The sequence below is a fragment of the Equus caballus genome, chromosome 20 (genome assembly GCF_041296265.1).
Source record: "Equus caballus isolate H_3958 breed thoroughbred chromosome 20, TB-T2T, whole genome shotgun sequence".
Taxonomy (NCBI): domain Eukaryota; kingdom Metazoa; phylum Chordata; class Mammalia; order Perissodactyla; family Equidae; genus Equus; species Equus caballus.
The window spans coordinates 40,626,718-40,643,885 of record NC_091703.1 but is presented as its reverse complement, the minus strand read 5'-3'; the positions used below and the strand labels follow the sequence as shown (position 1 = coordinate 40,643,885).

Genomic DNA, 17,168 nt, shown 5'->3' with positions numbered 1-17,168 from the left:
CCAGCCAGTGGGTGGTAGAGGGAAACTAAGGATGCCCTTAAGCAGAGGAGGCCTGGGTGGAGGGCCAAGCCTCAGACGCTGCTGTCACAGAGCTGTTCTGGCCCACCCCTCCCTCCCTCCCCCCAGGGCCCAGCTCTCACCGCTGGTTAAAGTGCTGCTCCCGCACGTCACTGCCATTCAGCACAAGGACATCGAGGATGTGGATCGCACTAATCTTCCGCTGGGCCTTCCCCTAGAAGGATAAGTACACTGCCCACCCTGCTAGGCACTGGCCTGGGGCCCACTCTGCCCACCATGCACGCTGGCCTCCATTCTACTTACAGCTGGGGGAAGGACTTTAAACCCAGGATATTTCTCTTGCCTCCCTCCCAGCTGGTTCTCAGCACCAATCGGCCCAGGCTTCTGAATAGATATCTGAGGTTTTGGATAATGAGCCCCCTTGAACCTCAAACCCAGTGAGGCTGCCACCATGGTACTCCAGCCAGGACCTGGCTTCCCACCCTTGCCAACAGTTCCACTGACTATTCTGAGAGTCATCAGTATGGCTGTAATACCCAAAGCTCATGGGAAATAACAATGCTTCTTCATGCTTCTTTTCTAACAGATCTCTGGTCAAAAACTAAATCAGCAGCTAAAAACCCAGTAGCCCCAACAGGACTCTTGATGCACAGAGAGGATCAAGGGCTCCTCCTATACACATAGAGACTATGGTCCTTCCTGCCTGAATATACTGTGGCTTAGAGCAACTGCTCGAAGAGAAGGAATAATTGCAAAGCCTTCCCCAGGCCCTAGGCCATGACAAGCACCACATGCAATGTAACCCAGTTAACTCGGGGAAAAAGGCCAGGCTCAGCTGTGCCCCAGTTGCCTAGCTGGCAGGATCAGAACAGGTGAGCAGAACCACCTCTGACCTCCCCTTTCAGCTCGTGAACAATCTCCACAGAGAGCAGAGTGTCCCGGGGTAGCTCTGTCTTCAGGTCCAGCTTGACCCAGCGGTCTGACTGGCGGCCATCCCACGTGTAGATCTGGGACTTCTATGGGGAGAGAGAAAGGGCCAAGTCAGGCAGGCATGGAGATTAGCGGGTGAGAGGCTCAGTTCTCAAAAGGGCTTTTAGTTGGCATCTACAAGCTGATGGGGCTGGAAAATGTCAGAAGACAATGTCTCGGAGAGATTAGTCACTTATACTTCAGTGATAAGGATAGTGCTGTCCTGCACTGCCTCAGTGGAAGAGGAGGAGTAATCTGGCTTGGTCCTGGTGGTTGGAACAGACCCAGAGCACCATTCAAAAGGCCTAAGTTCATAATTAGTGGCCTTCAAGAAAGATCCAGCTTGGTGTATCTCTGAGGTGGGTTTGGTGAAGGGTCCAGAGAGCAGAGGAGGAGGAAGTAAAAAGAGAAAAAGATAAAGTGTGCGAGGACACAGAGAAAGTAAGTGAGCAAGAAGAGATAAAATTATACAGAAAGACAAGTCAGAGTGGAAAGAAAGCAATGATGACTTTACCTAATTAGGTAAGATATAGAACTGCCAAGGCTTTCCCTCACCTCATTTTAGACTCCAAGGGCCCCAGAGTAAGGATAGGTGGTGTCTTTGCAAGACAAGGGATGACATGGGGTGGTGGAGGTGTTGGAAAGAAACAGCTGCATGGGCTCAAGCCAGATTAGCCCGCTAACCATCCTGCTAGCCTAGGAAATTCCATATGACAAGAAAGGAGGTAGTGTTCACTTTAGCAATGTAGAGATGAATAAGCAAATGCATGAATAAATGAAAGAATGAAAGACACTTGGCTAACTCAAAGCTGGGGTCAAAGCCCCAGCTCCTTAGTGCCAAGAAGAACATGCACCAATTGTGGTAGGCAGTTGTTCAGATTCCCACAGACAGAGGCGAGGTTCCACCACCCCAGGCTAGGTAAGAAGGCAGCTGTAGACTTACCCCCAGGCAGATAAGGAACTTCTGCTCGCTGCCAGACACCATGCAGCGGTAGTCGAGCACTGGGCGGATCTTCTCTAGGGTTTTGGAGGTGAGCAGCGTGGGCTTATAGCTGAAAATGTCAATCTCAGTGCCCTGTAAACCCAGGTCAGAGAAAACAGGGCTGGGTCGGGGGAAGGGACAGGCGCTCAGTATGGGTGCCTGCATGGGGGATGGGGGCAGGCTGGGAAAGGAAAGGACAAGAAGTACTTGCTCTCTGAAACATGCCCCCTGTGACCCTGCTCTACCTAACCATGCACTAACTGGATCTAATTCCATCTGCTTGGAGTGCTCCTTTAGGACCTATTAGGAGAGGTTGGGAAAGGAAAGAACACCGAGTCCCCAAGTACAGATCGATTTAGCAGGGCTATAAGGAAATGTCACCAGAATATAAAAGCCACTTCTTCAATAAAACTGAAGGCAAGGACTCACCAGCAGTCGGTCTGAGCACAGTTCTCTCTCCACCCCATTCACAAAAATGTACACATGCTAGTCTTTTAAGGCCATCTTGAAACTCATTCTCTAGTCTCTGACCCACAAAACCAGCAACAATGGCCCATGATCTGGGCCAGATTTATATGAAGCCCAGGGAGAAGCCGGAAACCAGGTGGTAGAAAAAAACAGGGCAGAAGAATTCCAAGGACCAGCTCAGCAGAAACAGGACAAAGAGCCTAGGGTTAGGCCAGCCCCACTGTGGAGCTCTCCTGGTAGCCTCTCTTAGCCCTCTGCCCAGCTCCCCCATCTAAGGTCATCCCATACTTCATGTCTCCCCTGCAGGCAAATCTCATGGGACCCTGAACTTGCCAGGGAGTAAGAGCCAGCACCACCCTTTGGGCATGGGAATGCTGAGCACAACACATCTCAGGACAAGAATCTTCAGGCAGTTCAATGGGGTCTTGGGAAACTCAATACCCTATACCAAAGGTTCCCACCTATGTTGGCCTCAGCTCAGCCCTGTGGAGCACGGGTGGCAGCTGCACAAGCCCTGTAGAGGCCAGGCATCTGGGGGTCTCATGAAACCTGCCACATCTAGAGTTAGGCTTCTCTAAAGTTTTACCTTCTCCAGATACCAAATTTACCTGGATTAGCTCAAAGAACTTAGATTTCGGGTCTGAGGAAGAAGGAGCAACTCGAGCCTGGTCTGGGATCTGAAAAGAGACAGCAAAGAGCTTTGACTTTCAAATGTGCTTCTGACCAAGGCTGTGTGTGAATCTATGTAAGTGAGGGGACAGGTTCAAACAGGAGAAGAGGAAATGGCACGTTACAAAGGAGGTGAGAAAGTGGAGGATGGAGGTGGTTAATTCTGTCACTGCTCCCTTTCACACCCTGTGGTAGCACACCCCAAAGGCCACTTCCCTTTCACCGGGGCTCTCTGTGGTGAGTGTTGCTACACAAAGCCACCAGCAGAAAACTGAGGCCTGTTCACCCACCACCCTTGTCCTTTCTGACCCAGCTGTAGGAGCAAACTGACAGCGAAAGGGACAAGATCATTCCCAACAATGCTGAGATGTCCAGCTCCGAAATGCTGTGAGGGTAGACAGACACTTTCACGCAGGGGGAGACCCTCAGGTGACAGGGTTGGGAGTCAATCCCATTCTTCTCTACAGCTTCCCTACCCTGGAGCAACAATGGTCTGGGGAGATGCTCACCCCCCAAAGTCGGAGGCACTCTTTCCGGATCTCTGCCTGCCGAGGCTCACTCAGGGTCCTGGAAAAATGAAGCCAGCAAGTGATTAAAACCTCCAAGATATGCAAGGAATGTGCCTCCTGTGCGCCCCTCAGTACCCCAGAAAGGAAGCCTGCATGAATGAACATGTGCATGCACACCTGGAGACCACGTTGCCATTAGCCTAGGGTGCTTTTAACAATCACACAGAAGTCTCTTGAAGATGGGAGCTCAGATGTACACAAAATGGGATGACCTCCCCTTCCCACCACAAAGGGAAGGGAGAAGTCTGCCCTCCTGACCACCCTGGATGCCATATACCCTTCTTCCAATTACCCATCAGCACGTTCTGGCTCTTCCTCTGCTAATACAGGCCACCTCAAGTCCATCCCAGTGCATGTGACTCTGCCCCAGAAAGCTGAATTAGCTCAGGTCTGCCCCCTACCAGAGGTTCTCCTTGAACAGTTCTACCTTTCCTCTCTTGATCACTCTTTACTCTGTGTCCCCTGAACATTATGTGTTCTACTCGTGCTGTGCCACTCCACACACTCTAATCCACTGTTAGGAACTTTTCCTGCATCCTTTTCCTGGGCTATTCTTATCTGCCCAAAGACAAAGTCTTTGAGGGCAAGGTTCAGGCCATATGCTTCTCTGGGATCCTGCATAGACCACAGCAGAGTATGAGATAGAAGAGTAGGTATTTTAAATGTTTAAATGAAATAAACAAAGAGCTCAGGGGGAGAAGCTAAACGAAAAGCTCTTCCCTTGAAATAGATGAATTCTGGAAAGTGGGAAACACTCACGTGTCTTGAACAAAGGCATGGATTTTGGCCAGAGCTTTGATCTGCAGACTACAGTGGCTACAAGAAAAAAAAATTATTTGCTTTCAGAAAGATTACCAAAAAAAGACAACCAAAAGACATCAGGACAGAGAAATTTAGCTGGAGCAGAGGCCATCTATATTTAGGGGAGGGGATGGAGAGTTGAAAGAGAACCCCCTCGACCACACTCCAAGGTACAGTTATATGGGGGCTGCTGATGGCTGAGAGTAAAGCAGAAGAACTGAGTCAAATCTTCCAGACACTCAGATCCCAACTCCTGCTAAAATGAAGTTTTGATCCCATCCTTAAAAATTTGAAAGTAGTGGTGAACTGATCCTTCACAAACCAACAATAAAGCCCAGACTCAGTTCAACTACAGACTAAACTGACTCAACCACCTACACTAACAGATGCCTGTTCTACTTTAGTCTCCACTGTTCTTTCACACATAATGTCTGGGATTTAATAAAAAAGTATGAGACAGGATAAAGCAAGAAAACGTGACCCACTCACAAGAGAGAAAACAATCCAACAGAACAAGACCCAGCGATGGTCCAAATATTGGAATTATCAGACAGGGCCTTTAAAATAACTGTAAAAAACATGTTCAAGGATTTAGTGGAAAGGTGTACAACATGCATAAAAAGATGGAGAATATCAGCAGAGATATGGAAACTATATTTTAAAACAAATAAAAACTCTAGAAATGAAAAATATGGTGTTGGAGATAAAGAATGATTTTGATGGGCTTACCAGCAGACTGAACACAGTAGGGAAAAGAATCAGTGAACTTGAGGACTGACAGGTCAACAGAAATCCAAAGTAAACACAAAGAGAGACAAAAGTGAAAAAAAATAACAGAGCATCTGAGCTCCATGAGACAATAAAAAACAGTTTAACATAATTGGAGTCTCGGAAGCAAAGGAAAGAATAGGACAAAAATATTGACATGATAATAGCCAAGATTTTCCCAAACTGATGAATGAAATTAATCCACAGATCCAAGGTCAGGGGACCCCAAGCAGAAGCAATACAAAGAAAACTGTATACAGTCATGCATCGCTTAATGACGGGAGACACTTGGAGAAATGTGTCATTAGGCAATTTCATTGTTGTGTGAACATCATAGAGTGTACTTACACAAACCTAGATGGTATAGCCTATTACACACCTAGGCTATAGTGTACTAATCTTATGGGACCACTGCTGTATGAGTCCATCGCTGGCCGAAACGTCGTTATACGGTGCATGACTGTATAAACACATCATGGTCAACATGCTGAAAACAAAAGATAAAGAGAAAATCTTGAAAGCAGTCAGAGGAAAAAGGACACATAACCTACAGGGAAACAATGGCTGATTTCTCATCAGAAACAAGGAAAGCAGAGAACAAACAAGAATGATGGCTGACTTCTCATGGGAAATAAGAAAGGCAGAGAACAATGGAAGAATATCTTTAAAGTGCCAAAAGAAAAACACTGCCAACCTCAAATTCCATATCCAATGAAAATATCTTCCAGAAATGAAAGGATTTTCAAAAGACAAAGGCTGAAGGAGTTAGTCTCCAGCAGACTTGCACTACAAAAATAGGTTAAAAGAAATTCTTCAGGCTGAAAGGAAATGATTCCAAATAGAAACTTGGTTCTGCAGAAAGGAATGAAGGAATGGATAAATATGTCAGTAAATATCAAGGACCTTCTTAAAAAAGATTAGATGTACATATATAGATGTATGTATCTTTCTCTTTAAAAGACTATAGACTGTTTAAAATAAAAATAATGGCAACAGAAAGTAGGTTTATATAAAACATGAACACAAAGGCAGGAGGACTGTAAATATATGTTTACTGTGATCAGGTTCTTACATAGTTCATGAAGCAGGAAAATATTTTTTGAAGGTAAACTATGATAAATTAAAGCTGCATAATGTAATCTTTAGAGCAATAACTAAAACATAACACAAAAGGCTTAAAAAAGAAAAAAAACCAAGGAGATAAAAAGGGACACTAGAAAATACTGACTTTGCCCTCCCCCCAAAAGGAAGGAAGGAATAAAGAAACAAAGAGAAGGGGCAGGCCCAGTGGTGCAGCGGTTAAGTGCACACATTCCGCTTCTCGGCAGCCCAGGGTTCGCCAGTTTGGATCCCGGGTGCGGACATGGCACTGCTTGGCACACCATGCTGTGGTAGGCATCCCATGTATAAAGTAGAGGAAGATGGGCATGGATGTTTGTTCAGGGCCAGTCTTCCTCAGCAAAAAGAGGAGGATTGGCAGCAGTTAGCTCAGGGCTAATCTCCCTAAAAAAAAAAAAAAAAAAAAAGGAAAGAAACAAAGAGAAGACAAGATAAACAGAAATCAACCAACCAAGAGGATCCAGCCCTGATGGCCTAGTGGTTAAAGTTTGGCATGCTCTGCTTCAGAGGCCTGGGTTTGGTTCCTGGATATGGAACCACACCACTCATCTGTCAGTAGCCATGCTGTGGTAGTGGCTCACAAAGAAGAACTAGAATGATTTACAACTAGAATATACACAACTATGTACTGGGGCTTTGGGGAGGGGGCGGAAAATGAGAGAGAGGAAGACCGGCAACAGATGTTAGCTCAGGGCAAATCTTTCCCAGCAAAAAAAAAAGCCAAGAGAGAGGATTTAAACCTAAATACATCAATAATTACATTCCACATAAATGTACTAAACACCCCAGTTAAAAGACAGAGCTGTCACACTGGATAAAGAGATAAGACCCAACCATGTGCTATTTACAAAAGAAAAAGACAAGTTGAAAATAAAAGGACATAAAACGATAAACCTTGCAAATACTAAGCAAAAGAAAGCCGACGTGGCTATATTAATATCAAAGTAGACTTCAAGACAAAGAGTATTACTAAAGATATTTCATAATGACAAAATGATCTTAAATGTGCATTTAACTAATAACAAAGATCCCAATATATGGAGTAAAAACTGATAAAACTAAAGAAATAAACAATCATAGTTGAAGACTTTAACAGCCCTCCTTTAGCAATGGACAGAATAAATAGTCAAAATATCAGTTAAGATACAGAGGATTTGAAAAACACCATGAACCAACTTGACCAAATTAACATTTACAGAACACTACACTCAACAACAGAAGTTGGAATATTCACCAAGATAGAGCATGTGATTAGCCATAAAAAAGGCCTCAATAAATTTCAAAGGATCAAAATCATACCGAGTATATTCTGAGTACAATAGGACTAAATCGAGTAGATATCCTGAAAACCCCAAAATATCTGGCTATCAAATACCACACAGCTACATACTCCATGAACCAAAGAACAAATAATAAGAAATTTAAAGAATATTTTGAACCATATTAATGAACAGGTAACATCCACTAGTATACATAAACATACAATACTACATAATATACAATATATTAAATAATAAATGTATCCATATAAATATCCATATATATTTACATGCTATAAATAAATAAATAAAAGGAAATTATTGTTTCCTTTATTCTCCTTATTTTGGACTTAATTTGCTCTTCTTTTTCTAGCTTCTTTGATTTTAAATCCTTTCTTCTTTTAATATATATATTAATAAAGAGATTATAAACAGGGAAACATAGCATTTACATATACATATAAAATACATATATATATTTACATATATATGTATTATATAAAATACATATATATATTTACATATATATGTATTATATAAAATATATTTACATATATATGTATTTTATATGTATATGTATTTTATATGTATATATAAAAATACATATGTAAATATACATATGTATTTTTATATATATATTTTTAAACCAGACAAGGACTTCAAAAGAATACAGATTTAGAGACTAATATCCCTCATGAACATAGACACAAAAATTCTTAATAAAATATTAGTAAATCAAATATAGCAACATGGGACCAGCCCCGTGGCCAAGTGGCTAAGTTTGTATGCTTTGCTTCGGCAGCCCGGGTTTCGCTGGTTCGGGTTCTGAGCGCAGACATGGCACTGCTCATCAAACCATGCTGAGGTGGCATCCCACATGCCACAACTAGAATGACCCACAACTAAAAAAAACTACACAACTATGTACTGGGGAGCTTTGGGGAGAAAAAGGAAAAAATAAAATCTTTAAAATATATATATATATATATAGCAATATATCAGAGTGATATTCATGACAAACTGGAGTTTATCCAAAAATGCAAGATTTGCTCACCATTTGAAAAATCACTCAATGTAATTCACTGTATTAGTGGAATAAAATAAGAATATAATAATTTCCACAGATACAGAAAAAGTATTTGACAAAATTAAACATCCATTCATGATAAAAACTCTGAGCAAACTGGGAATAGAAGAAAACTTTGTCTGATAAAGGACATCTACAAAAAAACCTATAGGTAACATCATACTTAATGGTTAAACAATTTACACTTAAAATCTAGAACAAGGCAAGGATGTCTGCTCTCATCATTTCAATTCAACATCGTACTGGAAGAACTAGTCAGTACAATAAGGCGTGGAAATTAGACAACCACCGTATGATCCAACAATTCCATTTCCAAAAGAACTGAACAGGATCTCAAAAAGACAGCAGCATCCCCATGTGCACTGCAGCACTATTCACAATAGCCAAGATGTGGAAACAAGCTAAATGTCCATTGACAGATAAATGAATAAAGAACATGTGGTATATACATACAAGGGAATATTATTTGTTTTTTTTTTTTTTTTTGAGGAAGATTAGCCCTGAGCTAACATCTGCTGCCAATCCTCCTGTTTTTGCTGAGGAAGACTGGCCCTGAGCTAACATCTATGCCCATCTTCCTCTACTTTATACGTGGGACGCCTGCCACGGCATGGCTTGCCAAGCAGTGCCATATCCGCACCCGGGATCTGAATCGGCAAACTCTGGGCCACCGAAGCGGAATGTGCGAACTTAACTGCTGCACCACCAGGGCGGCCCCTAAATAATTTTTTTAAGGGCATACCAATTGAAAAGGAAAGAGTAAAACTGTTTATTTGCAGAAGACATTATTACATATGTAAAAAATCTTAAGAAATCTACTAAACTACTAGAACTAAGAAGTAAATTAAGCATTCTCACAGGATACACAGACAATACACAATAATCAATTGTATTCCCATATACTAGCAATGAACAATTGGAAACTAAAATTTTAAAAATACCATCTACAATAGCATCCACACCTATAAAATTCTTAGGGATAAATTTAACAAAAGATGTGTAAGACTTCTATACTGAAAACTTTAAAACATTGTTGAGACATTAGAGAACCTAAATATAATCACGCATCAGTTAATGATGGGATACGTTCTGAAAAATGTGTTAGGCCATTTCATCATTGTGCAAACATCACAGAGCATACTTACACAAACCCAGATGGCAGAGCCTGCTACACACCTAGGCTATACGGTACTAATCTTATGGGAGCACTGTCCTATATGCAGTCCATCACTGACTGAAATGTTGTTATGCAGCGCATGACCGTATACGGATTTTTTTGTTCATGGATGGGAAAATTCAATACTGTTAAGATGTCAATTCTCCCCAAATTGCCTTATAAATTCAATGTAATCTCCATCAAAACTCCAACAGGTTTTTTCTAGAAATTGACAAGCTGATTCTGAAATCTACATGGAAATGCAAAAAACCTAGACTAGCCAAAACAATCTTGAGAAAGAACACAGCTGGATAACTATACACTACCTGACCTGAAGATGACTTTTTTCAAGGTATAGTCATCAAGATAATATGGCAAAGGACAGACAAACAGATTAATGGAACAGACATAGTGCCCTGGATAAAATCACACATACACAGTCAAATAATTTCTAACAAGGGTGCCAAAGCAATTAAATGGAAAAAGGAAAGTATCTTCAACAAACGGTGCTAGAACAACTGGACACCTATAAGGAAAAAAAGAACTCTGACTCCTACATCACAGCACCATAAACAAAAATTATTTTCAGGTGGACTGTAGACCTAAACATGTTAAAACTATAAAAGTTTTAGATGAAAACAGAACGTTCAGGACTTTAGCAGAGGCAAAGATTTTTAGAAAGAAAACAAAAATCACTAACAAAAAGGAAAAATTGATACATTGGATTTCATCAGCAAACTTTTAAAATTCTAGTTACCCAAATTGAAAAGGAAGAAGTAAAATTCTCAGTTCGCAGATGACATGATCTTTCATGCAAAAAACCCTAAAGATTCCACAAAAACACTGTTATAACAATCAAATTCGGCCAACTTCCAAGATATAAAATCAACACACAAAAATCACTCACATTTCGATATACTAACAATGAATAATCTGAAAAGGAAACTAAGAAAACTCCATTTACAATAGCATCAAAAAGATTTAAGTACTTAGGAATAAATTAAATCAAGGAAGTGAGAGACTTGTACACTGAAAGCTACAAAACTGCTGAAAGAAATGAAAGAAGACATAAATAAATGGAAAGACATCCTGTGCTCATGGATTGGAAGACTTACTATTGTTAACATGACAATACTACCCAAAGCAACCTACAGATTCAATGCAATCCCTATCAAAATCCCAACAGCAGTTTTTGCAGAAACAGAAAAACCCATCCTAAAATTCATATGACATTTCAGGGGATCCCCAAATAGCCCCACCAATCTTGAAAATGAAGAACAAAGCTGGAGGACTCACACTTCCTGATTTCAAAACTTACTAAAAAGCTACAGTAAAACAGTGTAGTACTAGCATAAAGACAGACATACAGACCAATGGAATAGAATAGAGAGCTCAAAAATAAACTCTCATATATATGTCACATGATTTTCAACAAGGGTGCCAAGACTATCTAAGAGAGAAAGGACAGTCTTTTCAACAAATTGTATTGGGAAAACTGGATATCTACATGAGAAAGAATGAAGTTGGACCCTTATTTTACACCATCTACAAAAATTAACTCAAAATGCAACAAACATCTAAACATAAAAGCTAAAACTACAAAACTCTTAGAAGAAAACATATGGAAATCTTCATGACATTGGATTTAGCAATGATTTCTTGAAGAAGACATCAAAAGAATGGGCAATAAAAGAAAAAATAAACTGGACTACAAAATTAAAAACTGCTGCGCATCAAAGAACATAATCAATACAGTGAAAAAAAAACAACCCACTGGGAGAAATATTTTCAAATCATGTATCTGATAAGGGATTAATATGCAGAATATATGAAGAACTCCTACAACTCAACAACAAAAGACAAATGAATTTAAAAATGAGCAAAGGACTTGAATAGATATTTCTCCGAAGAATATATACAAATGGCCAACAAGCACATGAAATGTGAAAATATGCTCAATATCATTAGTCATTAGGGAAATGCAAATTAAAACTACAAATGAGGTATAACTTCACATCCATTAGGATGGCTATGATTTAAAAAAAAGGGAAACTAAGAAGTGTTGGTGCTTGCACACCAATATTCATAGCAGCAGTATTCATAATAGCTAAAATGCGGAGACAACCCAAATGTCCATCAACAGATGAATGGATAAACAAAATATGGTTAAGTACCTATAATGGAATATTATTTGGCCTTAAAAAGGAATGAGTGCTGATACATGCTACAACATGATGAACCTTGGAAACATCATGCCAAGTAAAATAAGCCAGACACAAAAGGACAAATATTGTGTGATTCCTCTTATATGAAGTACCCAGAATAGGCAAATTTATAGAGACAGAAAGTATAATAGAGGTTACCAGGGGCTAGAGGTGGGGCAAATGGGAAATTATTGTTTAGTAGATACAGAGTTTTTGTTTTACATGATTAAAAAGTTCTGGAAATGTATAGTCGTGATGGTTGCACAACAATGTGAACGGACTTAATGCCACTGAATTATACATTTCAAAAATGGTTAAAATTGTAAATTTTATGTGATGTATATTTTACCACAATAAAAAAATGACAAAAAATTTTTAAACTGCTGCTTATCAAAAGACACCATTAAGAAAATGAACAGACAAGTCACTGACTGGGGAAACTATTCACAACACACATATTTGACAATGGACTTGTATTCAGAATATATAAATAATTCCTACAACTTAATAAAAAGATAAATCCATTTTTAAGTGGTCAAAAGACTTGAAGAGACACTTCATAAAATACATAAAGGGCCAATAAACACATGAAAAGGGGTTCAACATCATTCCCCATCACAGAGATGCAAATGAAAACCACAATGATATAATACCACACCCACTAGAATGGCTAAAATGAAAAAGACTAAAAATACCAAATGTTGGCAAGGAGACAGAGCAATCAGAACTCTAATGCTGTGCTGGAGTACAAACCAGTACAAACACTTTAGAAAACCATATAGCACTATTAAAAGTTAAATACACATTTCCTCTATGACCTAGAATTTCCACTCTTGAGTATTTATCTAAGAGAAATGAAAATATCTGTCCACCAAAAGGCCTGTACAAGAATGTTTTAGCAGCTTTATTCATAACAGCAGCAAACTGGAAATACTACAAGTGTCCATCAACAGAAGAATAAATTACAGTATATCCATACAATTGAATACTACTTGGCAATAAAAAGGAATAAACAGTATGTGAATGAATCTCAAAAACAAGGTGAGGAGGAAAAAAAAGACAAAAGTGTACATGTATGATTCCATTTATACAAAGTTCTAAACAGGCAAAACTAATCTATGGTAATAAAAATCAAAGGAGTAGTTACTTCAGGGTTTACTAAGTAGGAGCACAAAGAAATTTCCTGAGGAGACGGTAATTTATTTTTATCTTAATAGGGATGCAGGCTACATGGATATATGCATTTGTCAAAACTGACGGAAGTGCACACATAAGATCTGGATTTCACTTATGGAATTATACCTCAATTTTTTTTTTTTTTTTTAAAGACTGGCACCTAGGCTAACAACTGTTGCCAATCTTCTTTTTTTTTTTTAAGGATTGACACCTGGGCTAACAACTGTTGCCAATCTTTTTCTTTTTTTTTTTTTTCTGCTTTATCTCCCTAAACACCCCCGTACACAGTTGTATATCTTAGTTGTAGGTCCTTCTAGTTGTGGGATGTGGGAAGCCGCCTCAACTTGGCCTGACCAGTGGTGCCATGTCCACGCCCAGGATCCGAACCCAGGGCCGCCGCAGTGGAGCGCGCGAACTTAACCACTTGGCTACCGAGCCAGCCCCTTAATTTTTTTTAAAAAGAAAGGAAACTGGTTATAGGGTTGCCTAAACATCCTGTGCTTTTGGGAACATTGAGAAGAAGTCCAGTTTTGCCATGCATCCACACACACTCGTAGCAGATGGCAGCATGGCTCAGCAAAAGGAAGTCCAGAAATACTACAAAGCCCTGGCTTTCCTGACTCTAGGCCAGCCCCTGGGCCTGCTTCTTCATCTGTAACATGCTGAAGCTTGGTATCTGCTCCATCTTGGTGCCTAGCATTACTATCGAGATGAGAAAGCTTATGTGGCAGCACTGTGGCAAGTTAAAATACTGTGAGATAATGGATAAGATGGATAAAGATTTCCTCTCCTTCTATGATTCTCTAGGGCCACCTATACCTTCAAACCTCTCTAAGAGACTTGGGATTACATCCTTAGAAATGACCTTTCTAATACCTGTTTGGCCCCCTAAGAAAGTACTTTCACTGATTCATTGCTACTATACAACTCTCCAGCCTACCTCAAAACACTTTTCTCTAAGGCTCGCCCACTTGGAGAACTGAGCCAACTGTCACAACTTTAAATTATTGCCACTAATAGAGAGGGGGAACAATTAAAGAAGGTTAAAAAACCAGCATTCAGATCACCCATCTGGGGAACTCAAAATGGCAAAAGCTCTGGTACCAGAAACTTCCAAAGCAGGCTGTATAGTTGCTTTCCAGCCATCTTCTATCCCCAACAGGGGGACTTCCCAAGGCAACCACCAAATTGGCCTTTTACACACAGATGCAATCAAAGGGAAATTGCTCTGGGACACAGGACGAGGCTGTTCTCTGTCTGGGTTCACTATCACATCAGGCTGTGGGCTGAGCTATGCCAGCCAGGCACCCACTGGCCACCCCTGCGATGGGGCAGGACAAGGATTCCCAAGGTATCCAAAGTCCCAGGGAGCCCTGGCACCAGCAGACCAATTCCAGTTACCAACTTGTCAAGGCTGATGAAGCGAAACCAAGAGCTAGTCATTTAGTCCTTCATTCTCTGGTCTACCTTGACACCCCAGAGGTGCCAGCAAAAAAACACCTGGTTTGCTTACCTCTCGTTGGACCGTATCATGTAGTCAGTAAATTCATGGTCTCCCTTAATCACGTCCAAGGGGACCACAAGGTTGACGTCGGAATCAGTGTTCCGCAGCTGGTTGAGTTTAATATTCACTGAGAAGAGGTAGTCCCGCACGTCATCTATGCCCACCTTCAGGCCCTTGCACACCACATACCTGGCAGGAGATACCCTGTTACTCCACTGACCAAGGGCTCTCCCCTCCCACATTCCCCCAACCCCAATCCCTTGCTCAGTCATGAAGCTAAACAGCTTCCCCATTCAGCCTCAAGTCTACACACAAGGAACAGTACAGACTCTGTGCTGCAGAAGTTCACCTCAAATCTTTCCGTTCTATTTTGGGCTGTATCTCTCCTCTCTATGACAGTGGTTTCCAAGTGCCCCATGCCAGACTGGCTGCAAGACCATCATCAGGGGCGTCTGTTAAATTACAGACTCTCCAGGGACAGGGCCCAGAAATCTGTGTTTTTAACAAGCTACCTGGCAATCCTGATTGGCAGCATCTGCTCTCACACAGTGCATGGGCACTGTGTCCCACCAGGGATGCCAACAGTGCCTCTGGTTGGCAGCCCCCTTACCCTTTCCCAGCCCGTGTCCCTCCAGGTGTCCCTACTATTGGTCACCTTCTCCCTCCTGGGCCAAGCCAAGAATCCCCCACCTAAGTGTGGTGAATAAGGCTTGTAGAGGAGGCAGAGGCTTAACTGGCACATCACAGGACCGATAAGATCCAAGAATCCTGACTCCTATTGGCTCTAATCACTTCTTTAGAGTCAAGGATTTTAATGTAGCAGTCATGCCAGAGAGATGCACCAGGATTTGTTGTTCTGATATTTAGCCAACCAGTCTTACTAAAATGGAGAGGAAGGCCTCACCTCTCTGAGTTGGCCGGACGGCTAGTAATCGGCTTAAAGAGACATACTCGTTCAAAGCAGCAGTACAGCAGATAGATGAGCCCCACGCTGAATGGTGTGAACAGATCAAAAGTTTTACAGATGAAGTGGCCTCCTGGATTAGAAAGAAAACACCAGTAGCAATCAAGTCAGTGGGTTCTATTCCAGGAGGTGGGTAATGTAGTCTCAGGAAGTAAATATGACAAAGTCAAGGGGCCAGCACCTGGGTCCATTAAAAGTCAGAGGCAGTTTAAGGGGGTCTCTGCTTTAGAGGAACTCTGGGGATTCTACAGCCCTTTCTTCCTTCAATTCCTCATTCAGCCACCTGTCACCTGATATAAATAGATTTCCTTTTTTTAACTACAAGCCAACCCCACACAAGCTCTTGTCCAATAGGGCCTCTAGTGAGTCCTGGGGTGGGAAGACAGCTGAGGAAGTGCCACCTGTCCGGACAATGGAGAGCGCCATGAGGAACTGACAGAGCAGCAGCTGCTTGCTGAGGATCTCTTGTAGGTTCTCCTGCCCTTCCACTGAGAAACCCTGAAACAAGAGCACAAGGATTGGGGTGGGAAAGAGAAATGAGGAGGAAGGAACAGAGCAACCCCTACCTCATCTTCATTGAGGTTTCTTCAAGTGTGTGCATTGATCTCCACCATCTGACTCATAAAGATACAGCTTAGTGTTTAAATTATTTTGGCAGAGTCATATGGCTCATTATGGATGAAGCTAGCACTAAGACGCAGGCCTGAATACTGCAGTTGTTCTCCTGCTCTATCACTTCCAGGGGATGGAACCAAGTCTGCTTTTCCAAGGAGACAGTCCAGAAAATGTTAAGACTCATGGGAATGCAAGGAAGAGTAAGGTAGAACAGAAGCAAAATATTGGCTAGTCACAGGCTAACTATAAGACAGGAAACAAAGCCCTGGTGAACCCAGTGAGACCCAGGGAGTGTGTGCAGCATGAATACTCTGCTTGGGCTCACTCAGCCGCTGTGCTGACCACTGAAGAGGCCCCAGTCTGGTGACAGGGGAAAAGTTAGCATAACTCTGACAGTCATAGTAATCTCTCTCCCCTACCAGGACTTTAGTCACAAACTCCCTTTCCTGTCCCAAGAGCACAGAGCCTTTCCCACCAGCTGGCTATACTGGGAGCGGTCTCCCTCCCTGTGAGCTCCCAGCAGGGAGCAGAGAGCCAAGCTCACATAAAAATCAGAGGCCAAGGGCTGGAGGAGGAGGAAAGGGGAGTTTAGGGGGTACAGAGTTTCAGTGTTGCAAAGAGAAAAAGTTCAGTAGATCTGTTTCACAACAATATGAGTATATTTAACACTACTGAACCGTATACTTAAAAATGGTTGAGATGGTAAATTCTATGTGTTTTTTTATCACAATAATGAAAAAGTAAAGGAGGCTGGCCTCCATTAAGCAGGCCCCCCAGCTAGGCCAGGTCTTCCTGACTCAGTCCTGAGAAGGTAATAGCTAAACAACTCAGAATCAAAAG

General features: G+C 41.6%; 1 protein-coding gene across 3 annotated transcripts in view; it reads right to left on the bottom strand.

The window, feature by feature from the left end:
- The window catches only part of CMTR1 (cap methyltransferase 1), a 55,802-nt gene that overhangs the window by 6,230 nt on the left and 32,404 nt on the right, over nt 1-17,168 (bottom strand). For 2 of the 3 annotated variants that reach the window (XM_023624873.2, XM_023624874.2), the window contains 9 exons: nt 16,115-16,211; nt 15,654-15,786; nt 14,759-14,938; nt 4,435-4,491; nt 3,616-3,673; nt 3,046-3,114; nt 1,931-2,062; nt 912-1,034; nt 141-232 (listed from right to left, as the gene is read on the bottom strand). In XM_023624873.2, coding sequence (XP_023480641.1) covers nt 141-232; nt 912-1,034; nt 1,931-2,062; nt 3,046-3,114; nt 3,616-3,673; nt 4,435-4,491; nt 14,759-14,938; nt 15,654-15,786; nt 16,115-16,211 — 941 coding nt within the window. The remainder of the gene's footprint in view (nt 1-140; nt 233-911; nt 1,035-1,930; nt 2,063-3,045; nt 3,115-3,615; nt 3,674-4,434; nt 4,492-14,758; nt 14,939-15,653; nt 15,787-16,114; nt 16,212-17,168) is intronic. The other variant, XM_070244516.1, reaches the window with a different exon arrangement.